The 11,868-nt window shown below is 33.5% G+C and overlaps 1 protein-coding gene across 1 annotated transcript; it reads left to right on the forward strand.

Annotated features, from left to right (window-relative positions):
• Positions 1–5,951: 5,951 nt before the first annotated feature.
• Positions 5,952–8,679, forward strand: LOC146540174 (uncharacterized). The gene is made up of 5 exons (XM_085207834.1): positions 5,952–6,075; positions 6,176–6,278; positions 6,601–6,725; positions 7,181–7,306; positions 8,231–8,679. The coding sequence occupies exons 2-5, from the start codon at positions 6,180–6,182 to the stop codon at positions 8,433–8,435; spliced, it is 555 nt and encodes a 184-aa protein (XP_085063960.1). The 5' UTR covers positions 5,952–6,075; positions 6,176–6,179; the 3' UTR covers positions 8,436–8,679.
• Positions 8,680–11,868: the final 3,189 nt, after the last annotated feature.

Consider the following 11,868-nt stretch of genomic DNA (forward strand, 5'->3'; position numbering starts at 1 on the left):
AAAGTTATATCTGATGAATATTTTATTTGAAAAAATATAACTTTTTTTTAATTTATACTTTTGATGAGAAAAATCTCAATCATAGTAATATTAAGCATTAGAAATTTTCTAGCCAAACGTTATATCTACACATAGCAGAGTGAAATGTAGTATTAAAACACTCCGTTCCTATTAAGCCACTTCTGTTTCCGCAGAATTTTTAAGATTTAGCCTGCTAAGTGACGAAATCTAACGCTGCGATTTGCGTCGTTACCAGAGCGGGGATATGAAAATAATTTATATTCCCCGGAGTGGGCACTAAACCCGCAATCATCTCGTTTGCAGTCGCACACCTCTGCAATTGCGCCATAACGGCTCTTTTCTATATGACAGAAAAGAATATATGGGACCACACATGCAAGCCGTAAAGGCAGCGAACAAATAAAGGCGGAGCACTAGTTATTCTGGAAAAATAATTTATGTACGGTATTATAACAAGGCTGTGTAATAATGTCGTAAATGTCTATTTAAATGATTCACACAAAAATCTTGATTCTTCTTCTTCAGTCGTGGCGCAGGGGTACAAAACGTGACTGTAAACGCGACTGGTTGTGGGTTCGATCCCCACTCACGGAAATTAGATTTAAATTTGTATTACCTATTCTTCGCTCTGGTATCGAGGCAGAGCGCGGCGTTGAGTTAAGATGATTCGAGGGAAAGTGGAGAACGGAGTCTCTTAACACTAGGTTCCCTTTTCTACCCTGCTGTGTGCTGAAGCTGATTTAATTTAAGTTTTGTTTTTATTTAAAAATCTATACATAGACTAAAATTCTATTGGCGAATAATAGAAACACTAAAATTAATCTGGATTTTACTACAGCTGGATGGGAAGAGCTGATAATCAAGCTCAGTCGCATGCCATTGGAGAAGCCTATGTCCAACAGTAGACGAGGACAGGCTGATGATGATGATGATGACATCTCGATCTGTATCTATTACTTGTATTCATGTGTAAAGCAGATACAAGGTGTACCTGCTGTACACCTACGGCCAAATACTACTAACTAAGAGTTGTGTATGACACATTCTAAGTGCCCGAAGTAATTACAGCGGCCATCGAATTGATTAAGCTGATGTAATTTACCCTATATCCTTCCTCAATAAATGGATTATCCAAGAAGAAGTTTTTCAATTTGAATTAATTCAGCGGTTTCTGATATAAGCGCGTTCAACCAGACACACTCTTCAGCTTAATAATATTAGTTATTTTTTTACCTTCAGGCAGGCACACAGGCAGAGGGAACCTGGGAATACATAAGCTGCTTTCGTCGTTTATAGCCGCATCCTTATACCCTTGGACCACGACTGGCCTCAATTGGTGTGAAAAGCATAACAAAAATTATTGATAGGAAAATATTAATTCTAAGCCGAGCTTGAACCTGCTACCTCCTCAATAACAACATATGCTCCACACTTTACAATTCACTTTTTATATATACAAGTTGTTTACGTATTTAAGTTTAAAACGCTCAGGTGCTCGTCGGGATGTCAAAGGGATGCGCACGAGTCGCCCATATGTCGCCATATTGGGGTCGAGCCCTTGGGGTGGTTTGATTGTGTATTTATTATAAATATGTATATTATATGGTTCAAATATTATATATATATGAATATTGTATATATTGTATATATTTGACGATGTCGTGGGTTGTGGGTACGATTCCCACTCGAAGAAATTAAATATTTTATATTTTTATTTCTACGCTCTGATAACGAGGCAAAGGGCGGCGATGACTTTTGTCACTCAACAGGCAATGCCTCCAGAATTTGTCGGAAAGTAAAGAACTGAAGTATTTAAATGGAAACGGAAAATGGTTTTTAACTGCCTAAGGCTTTTGGCAAAATGTTGGGGTTTCCTACAATATATTCTGAAATAACCAAATATACGCGATTGATCAACTTAACATAATTATATTTAAAATGTCTAGTTAACTAGAGGCCGCAGCCGCGCAGCGGCATAGAACTCGAAAGAATAAATTATTTCCATTTCGTTGCTCTGGTAACAAAACAAATCGCGGTGTTGAGTTCCACCAGCCAATACGCAATGCTTTAAACACTGGTGCGTAGGAAACAGTGTCTTAATACTAAGTTCCCTCTATCAACCTTGCTTTATTGCGATATTCTAGTACAGCGTGGAGTTAAAAAAGTATAGGCAAACTTTTCCCCGAGTGGAAATTGAATCCACAATTATCGAGTGCACTCAAACACCTCACTCTTCCATCATTACACATACCCACAATTAAATTATAATAAATAGACATGAGACACGAAATGAAACGTAAAAATTGGCATCTTTCTTTCAACCGTAATTCTCCAACCTCAACAACATATGGTAGTGGCAGACGCCAAGCCAACTGTTACATATGCCCTCTCTTTCAACCAAAACTGAAAACTAAAACGCTAGAAAAGGACAAAATATTCATTAGTTAACAAACTATTATTTGAAATTTTCGTATTGCAAAAAAGGGCATTGTTTGTGCGCGTGCGCATGTCACGTGGTAGCGAAGCCTATCCGGTTGTACAGAGTTTCATCAATTTCGAACAGGATATTGAAACGATACGATAGATCCTGCTTTTTTTCAATCTTTTGTATGGCATATGGATTAATGTTTAACGTTATTCATAATACATTGTAACCGATGAAAATAAATTATATGGCTAAGTTATTTTGGAAAGTTATTGAGTTGTGGAAATTATATGAATTTTAAGCTATAATCAGTTTAGTGCTCAAAGAAAGAAAGAAGCATGTTGACTCGAATCCGAAATTGCCGAAACAAAGAGGTTGATGACAGTGAGGAGACGAGGCTAAAGAGTTATCCAGACTGTAGAGTTTAGCTCTCTGTTAGTCTAGTTATATAGTTATTTTCATTTCTTCTGGCTGTTATGCGAATCACAGCTAAAGAAAAATTAAAGATTTTAATCTACACCAACCAACCAACTAAAAACCAATAAAAATGCAATCAAAATCCTGCTCTAGTTAAAACCTATTCTAATATTTCAAGAAAATCTTTTCTAATGGCAATAAATTAGAAAGCATCATCATTTACTAAGTCTTTAGGTTGACTTAAAGAGTTTTTTTTATTAAAAAAAACCCCATATGGCTCAATCAATTCAACCCTTTATTTGCGAGGTATCGTTTAGACCCCAATTATAATATAAATGCTAAACAAACATGGGCTTTTACCGAAATGACTCTATCAAAATACCAGTGCCGCTTGAGAAAATATATTTCTGATTTTATGGTACAGATGATGTGGTAGAGTACGTAAAGAAATACAAATAGATTTACAAATTTACATTTTTTTATACAATTTTATTTAACAATTTAACAAAATCATAAAATAAAAATATTGAAACTGTTTCACTAAAGCTAATATCCCGAATTTAAATATGAATGACAATAACAATTATTTAGATTATTTAGATTGAAACAATTTAACTTGACAATTTTTAACAGAATATTAAACAAATATTATTTTGGTCGCATGTTAAGACACTCCGTTCCCATTAAGACACTTTCATTTCACACTTTCCTCATAATTCTTGAGGCATTGCATTTTGTTTGGCGGAACTGTCATTAATAATAGATACATATTACAACACCCAAAGAATGTAAAGATATATCTGCGTGGCGTTGAGTACCGTAAGGGTTTTACGGTTAATTAAATAGAAAAGACAAGACAAGTGGGACAGTATGTATTAACACTAGGTTTTCTCTCCCTATCCTGTTATATGCGGGATACCGCATAAAGCAAACAAAAATAGAAGACTTAAACGGTCGTTTAAACCACTATACTTAGTTCGCGCATAGATTTATGTAAATTAGCATTTTGTTACCGGACCCCTTTTTTTAGTAACAAAATTATGTAAGAAAGTTGATGATATTTTAATTTCGTTAAGTCCTTATATTTGTTTAAGGGTTATAAGTGGAGGCTATTAGGTCAAATGACTGGAATTTTAAAACGAAGCCTACTTCAAAATGTGAGAAAATATTATAAAGTAAGTAAATTTAAAGCTGTAATTAGAGTTAAATTTAACTGAAGCTGAAATTAGACTGAAATAAATGAACTTTTAAAGTATTTCATGTTTAATGATGATTCTTTTTAGTATTTGTTTAGTTATTATTTCCTTTAGCTTCACGCTGTATTCGAAATATAGCAGAATAGGCGGAGACTTGTGATAAGATACTTCGTTCTCCATTTTTTTACCAATTTTCAAGACATTGTATTAAGTTGAGTGGCGGAATTCAAACCCGCGCTTTGCCTTTTTACCACAGCGACAACGACCCCAATACTAACAATATAAATGAATTATTTTTAATTTTGTATATTTATAATATTTTAGGACATTGTAAAAAATATACAAGTAGGAATCAATCAAAAAATTTGCAGTCGATATTGACCTGCATCAAGGTGTCAAAACTCAAAAAGGAATAAAAAAAATGCTAATTCTATTAACCACTGGTAGCGCTAGCGACCCCCGCGGTGACAGCTACTGGACATGGGAAAGTGAGAAAATTGATCGATTTTGTAATAACTTTCGCTGATTTTTTTTACCTTGAATAGAAGCTTTTATTATAGGTGGAATGCAGATTTTTTTTAATGATTTTAACATAACATAAAAACTCTTTATTTCACACCACAAAATTACATAATCAACAAATAAATTCTTACAAAAAAAATGTGAGAAGGTCCTATCACTAAAAGTGAATACACAATTTGTTTTACATTGTATTTAAAATTTTGGCTATCACGCACTACCACGCATTTGCACGCAAGTGCACCATTATCCCTATAAGATATGTTTCATCGAAATAATGCTGGTCATCGCACAGGATGTGGTGGAGCTATCAATGATAGACATAACGACTTCATTATAACGATAAGAAGTTATAGTGAATTTAGCTTAGTTGCCACATTTTGGCAGAAAATGGGGAACGGAGTGTTTTAGCACTACGTTACCTTTGCCTACCTTCTGTGTGCGGGATACAGCGTGAAGCTGATTTTTTTTTATTTTTTTAACTTGGTTATTTTAATGCTGTAATAATCTCCAGTGATGAACAGCCTTTTGTCCCTAATCCATTTACATTTGTTGTATGATCTTATTTATAAAATGCGGAACAGAGTGTCTTAACTCTATGTTCCCTATGCCTACTCTACTATGCGCAGGATACAGCGTGAAGCTGTTTTTGTTTTAGTCGTAAAGTTTATATCGATCGAAAATTTTTAATAATATAAAAAAATTCAAATGAAAATATTGACGTTAACACATCGAATTTAAGTATTCATGATAATAATAATTGAAGACAATTTGAACTATATAATTAAAAATTCATAAAAAATGTATGTTTCTTCAATCTTAGATCAAACTCTATTAAATAACTTATCTATATTCAAAAAAAGCACAGATAAAAAACATTTCAAATCAATTGACAATAAAAACTTTTTCATTTGAGCACCCGCGAATAATAAAACGGCGGGACGTCTGCGTTCCAAATTCAAATTGTATACGAACAATGGCGTCCGACAGTTCGCGCCTTTTTACACAGACCACACAAAATGACACAAAGAATAACGTAGATTATAAAAAGTCATATGATCTAAAACATTCCGCCACGGGCTACCGAATTAACAAATTAATTGTATTAATTTAATTAAAATTGTCGGTCAGGTGTGACGATTTTTTTTATTACGTTGTTGTTCTTGACGTCATATTGAAAAAAGCATTATAAATCATATGAAGTCAATAATATTATAAATATTCATAATATCTATATTTAATATTAAATAGTAAATGAAAAAATTTTCTTAAAATAACACTAAGTAATACTTAATGAGAACTCGCTATAAGCTTGTATTAAAATAAAAAAGAAATACTTTTGACAAGTCAATCATGGTTCTTATAGGACGAAATGACAAGATTGGGTCAAAAAAGGTATAAAAAAATGAAAGAGTGAATTTAGCAAGAAAAAATATGAAGTAGTGAATTTCGTAGCAACATTCCTAACCGTGTCTTCGTAAGACGCGTGTTATACAGGTGGGAGCTATTCAGTTAAAATTCAACTATTCTATAGTTTATATTCTTTTCCTTTTTTTTCTTTTTTATTTCTATGGTATACTAATATATATTCTTTTAGAAAAATGACTACACCACCTAGAGAACATGTCCAAGATTCCATAGATTCGTCCCCGCCTAATATTCTCCACAAGTATTCTCCAGGAACTATGAGTCCAGCACAGGTGACATGACCTTTTATTTTTAGCTTTTTTGGTCTTATTCAAGTTTTTTTTCATTTCCTCGCTCTAGTACAGACATGGCGCAACGTTGAGTTTCGTTATTTAACGACAACCTATCTTAAGACTAGTTTCCGTCTGCTTACTCTTCGTTCTTTTTAGAAAATGCACTGCATATTCTTAGCAAAATGCAATTTCATTTTATTTTAGAAAAAAATTAAATATATCACTAGTTATGTGAAGAAAGACTATTTATATATTCTGATTTGATCTTCTATATCTTGTATTCATTCACCATGTCAAATAAGCTGAACTTTTCTTTATGTAGATTAGTCCACAAAATTCGTCTTCATACACTCTAGCGAATGACCAAAGTCTGTTCAGTCGAGATGTGGACCACTGGATGAGAGGGTATAGTTCTCCTACAGAATCTACGGGAGTGCAGGGGAGCAGGTATACCTACTTCCATCCTTCTAATATCATAAACTTGAAAGTTTGTGATGATGAATGTTTCTCCAGGGAAAAACTACTGAATATAATTTGCTTATATATAATAATTTTACCTTCTCGCTATTTTACCTACATAGGCCTATATGCAAACGCAATAGTTGTGGGTTCGATCCCTGAAGAAAGATTATATTTAAAATATTTTCATTTCCCCGCTTTGGTACACAAAGCGCTACTAAGAGTTGAGTTTTGTTAAAGTTTCACATTGTAACTCGCTTATAGCAGAGGAGGCAGTAGGAACCTACTGTTAGGACATTTAATTTTCGCCCGATGTTCAACACATTACATGGTGGGCGGTGGTTGAATCTAACACCAATTTAAAAGAGAGAGATTCGAAATATTGTATTATTTTATTAGTACTTTTTTCTCATTCCTTTCATGTTCTCATTTCCTTCTTTAAGGTTAGCAACTGTCCAAAGATCGACGCTAGTGAACTCTCCAACTGATTCATCGGGGTTTTGGTACATGCTTGCTGTAATTTTACCACTTTTCAATGCCAATCGAGGGCCATGGAGATGTACTCCTAGGTAACAAGTGCAAATTTATACATAAAAGTAATGTTCTGTAATATAATAGTAGATATGATAATGCAAAATACAGCGTTGAACTCCGCTTTTGATCATGCAATGCCTTGAAATTTTTAATTAGGTGTAGTTTCTTAATGATTTCCTGTATCTACTCTGTTTTGCGAAATAAAGCGTGAAGCTGTTTTATTCAATTGTTACCAAGTCTAATTTCTTGTATTTAATTACATCTAGCGCCATCTATTAGGTAAAAGTCAAACAATTACTGAACTAAATTTTCATTCTCAATAAGAATTTTGCGGAATACCTTTAAATGTTGTTTTGTTTCTATACAACACACAATATCTCGATACAAAGTGTCTTAACACTGCATTTGGGATACAATATTAAATAGAAAAAAAAAAGTTTCCCAAGTTCCCGTTACAGAGCCATCTTTCGGATGTTTTACAAGTTACAATCACACTCATACAGTATCAATTGAGTTTGATAGATGTCTCATTATATCGTTTAGAAAAGACAATTTAGCGTTTATGTAGCTATGAATATTATTTCTACATACATATGATTATAAATTGGTTTTTTCGCCAGTCCGCTCAACAGCCGCAAGCCGAGGTTCTCGTCCCACACAGGGCCGCTCTTACAGTCGTCCACTTCCTCACAGCCACTTAGTGCTTGCATTTCTTCAGGGACAGAGTACCCTCTTCCCTACCCAACCGGTGTCGTGTAAAAGCCAATAGGGCTAACAGCATTAACCTCATGTTAGAAAAAAAAATGATTTTTCAACGTCACCTTAAGAAATTCTCACTTTTTCAATAAAAGGTTGCCTCTTGGACCGTATACGAGCGGCCGTATACATTTTTTTGTATCCAAAGTATGAAGTAACAATAAAGAAATGTTTTACAATTTTACTCTTTTTTTATGTTTCAGTACAATTCTATACACGGTGGAGGTATGTCTATTGAAATTTGGCAGGATGTGCAGTCTCCTCGGTCACCAGCTACGACGAGTCGCGAATAACGAATTTTCAAGAGAGATATTCGCTACCGTTATGGACTTTGTCCTTGTCGTGTACGCCATAGGCTTTTTAATACTCTCAATGTATCAAAATTCTCTTGTCGCAGAACAAAATTAATAGAAAGTTACGAGTGTTTAACGCCGGAATGTAGGTTTTTAATAATAATCGAAACAATCGGATATCCGTAATAAATAACTATCCGTAATTGTAACCTAATCCGTTATTTAACTTTTGGGTAATTTCTAACATTGGCGGAGTCCAAATGGCGCTTTTTACGCCACATTTTTTGGCTTGGCAAAGCGCGCTACTCTTCTTTAAAGTGTAGTTTCTACTGTACTTGTCAATTAGCATTTGATTGGTATTAAATTGATAAATATTTTTTTTTTGTGAATTTAATACCTGTTCATGAACTAATTGATGTTGTTGAGTGTGGCTATAAAAGCAAAATATTTTAGTTTATATACTGTGGTGATAAAGAATTATGTTTTCTTAAATTATTCAATATTTTTGGTATCAGCCGTTTCAAATCTTAATTTTAGTTCGTTGGAAAAGATATTGTAATTTTGGTTTCTTATATCTCTTTAAATTTCAATCAAAATGTAGTAAAATAAGTAATAAATCCGATTTATCACAATTTTGTTTTTTTTTCATTAATAGCGGCTTGTCCTGTATTTCAACGAGACAATTAAAGAAAGCTTGGTTTTTTGTCGTGAGCAAACTCTTTTACATGTACTCCGCCCGGGTGGGGACCCGAGAGGGTTATATGAGACTCGTGGACCGGCAGATGTAGACCATCCACTCTACCCACTAAGCTCACGGTGCTCCTCCTCTACCACCACAGGCCGGAGCAACAGGAGCCAAGCTATTCTTCCATAACACCGGCGGAAATTAAAGGAAGCCTAATATTACATACAAATTTCTTTATCCAGTTTTTCCAATATTAAACAAATTTCAGGATGAGAATCAAAACTTATTATTCTATATACGAAGAAAATATTATAATATGGAATTTCAGAAGCAGTTCCACTGCGTCAGTACGGTGTAGTACTTGTTGAAGTACCCACGTCCTTATGAAAGATATCAATGAAGCGGAACACTTTAAATTTTATTAATAAATATTAATTGTTAATATCTCATTTCCTTATTGTTGTTATTCAATTCAAAACTAAGTATATTCTTTAGAGATACTTGAAAATAATCTTTTAATTCCGTACTTACGTAATTACGGTTTTAGGAATCAAACTCGAATCAAATTCTACTATTTTTTTTGAAAAGCCGTTTCTAAGATCAGCGTGAACAAACGCACAGATAGACACACATTTTAAAAATAATTGTTTTATTATTACTATAGTACTATATATTTATTATTATTAATAAAGGCCCCTAATATTTTTTTCTCTTATTTATCTTTCATGAACTGACACCGATACGTTACGATTTTATTATAAGTATAGATGTAGATGTTGTATCTCAAAAGATTAATTGTCTAAGTATAAGGTAAATAATAAAATAATTATATAGAATTACGTACATTTCATTCGAAGGGCTGTAGTTATCGGGCGTGGCTTCTGCATATTCATAGAAAAAAATACTTTTTGCTAGGCATTCAGTTTCACCTGTATGGAATATTTTAATATTATTTTTGTAGCTTCTTGTCGTATCCTGCACAGAGCTGGATAGCCAGAGGGAACCTAGTGTTAAGACATTCCGTTCCAACCTATTTTCGAGACATTATGTGTAGAGTGGTGGGAGTTCAACGTCGCGGTTTGTCTACTAGAGCGGGGATAAGAAATATTAAAGTAAAATCAAAATCGCTTTAACTCTACGACTGTATCATTTTCTTTTATATACATTTGTATTTATAATAGATTAAGCCTTCACTTAAATGGTAATAAGAAAATTACAGTAATTTCATGCTTAGTTTCTGATCTCAATTTAATATTAAACTAGTAATTTTAAAATTAATAAATGTATCAGATATATAATTTTAACAAATTTAAATATCTTTATTTAAAAGTACATTTTAAAAGAATTCCCGTCTTTGTCCGTGGAGGTTGGATTCCCGCTCCGAAAAAAAAAAATTACATTTCCTCGCTCTGGTAATGAGGTAAAACGCAGCGTTGAGTTCCGCCACTTACTACTTACTACTTCAGAATGCAGCGGAAAGTGTGTACTAGGTACTGCACGTTTGGCCCTACACAATGAAGTGTTGGTACCGACGCGATTATACGACAGCGAAATGTGGGTATCACAAAAAAGAATGAAAGAAAGATGAATGCCGTGGAGATGCGATCTCTTTGTAGGAGTCAGCTTAGCTGATCGAATCAGCAATGAGGAGACACACAGAATGGCAGATACTAGCGAGGATGTAACGGTGAGAATGAAGAAGACGTGCTCAGATCGTTTGGGCACGTCGAACGAATGAGTGATGGAAGAATATCAAAAAAGATTTATGATGGAAAAGTGAGCGGTAAGAGAAGTAGGGGAGCTTAACCAAACAAACTCTTCACCTTTATTCTATTAATAGTACCTATAGGTAGATAGGCTACTCGATGAATAGACGATTGTTTATTCTAACATTCCTTGCATAACTTTTAAGGTCCTGATGAAGATCGATCAATGCGCTGTCGAGATTATCCTAACACCTACATTTTAAAAGAATATAGGCCACTCGTACAGATTTTGTTTAAAAATAAATGTTGTACTTTAGAATTAGATTGTTTTTATAGTTACTAGTAGTTCCTGAGATAAGAGTGTTCATTCAAACAAACCATTTAGTTTTACAATATAAGTGAGTATTGTATAGATTAATTATGTATTGTTTTATTTTTCTGAACGCATTTTAGTCAAAACAAAGTGTTCAAACTCTTATTATTTTTCTAAGCATTTGACTTTTTTGTATGTATGTATAACGTTAGGGAGTGTAGTCCCCTACACTTCCTAACCTCTATGAGAGCATTTCTCGAAATTTCGACAAGTCAATTTAACGTATTAAAGTCGAGTAGAGAAGCTAAAAAATATAAGAAATATATTCATTTAATTCATATTACATTAGAAAATTGATTTTATTCTATTTGAAAATTGCATAGTGCATGTGCAAATAATTATCACACGGTTATCTAAAAGATAAATATTTATCGACCTTATACATATATTGTACTTAAATAAACGTGATATCATTTTGGATCCACGGAAGTGTTCAAGGCTTGCGTTTTTCTTCTATTTTCATAAGAGGACTAGGTTTTTCTCGAAAATTTGCAACCTGGAACCTGGGAACCTAATGTTAATACAATCCCTTTGAGATATGGCACTTCCGAAATTTATCAAATAGGCGGCGTCAATTTACAAAACAGATAGTAATAGCTGTCAAATAAATATATTATATACTGGGAGTGGATTGAACCTCCGACATTCAGCCTAACAATCTAATTCACTAACGTAAAAGGTTAAAAGTTTGGATTGTTTAACTGTGATATAGGTACTACTTACATTACATTAAGTTTGTATTTTATCATTTTATAAAGGGATGCAAAGTGCGGCGTTGAGTTTC

Source organism: Heliconius melpomene, chromosome 3 (genome assembly GCF_056956725.1).
Source record: "Heliconius melpomene rosina isolate 202511_hmr_F chromosome 3, ASM5695672v1, whole genome shotgun sequence".
Lineage (NCBI taxonomy): Eukaryota > Metazoa > Arthropoda > Insecta > Lepidoptera > Nymphalidae > Heliconius > Heliconius melpomene.

Coding starts and splice junctions, on each gene's coding strand:
- LOC146540174 (XM_085207834.1), top strand. CDS start 6,180: ATGACTACACCACCTAGAGAACATGTCCAAGATTCCATAGATTCGTCC. Junction 6,279..6,600: donor GAACTATGAGTCCAGCACAG/GTGACATGACCT, acceptor TTCTTTATGTAG/ATTAGTCCACAAAATTCGTC. Junction 6,726..7,180: donor ACGGGAGTGCAGGGGAGCAG/GTATACCTACTT, acceptor TCCTTCTTTAAG/GTTAGCAACTGTCCAAAGAT.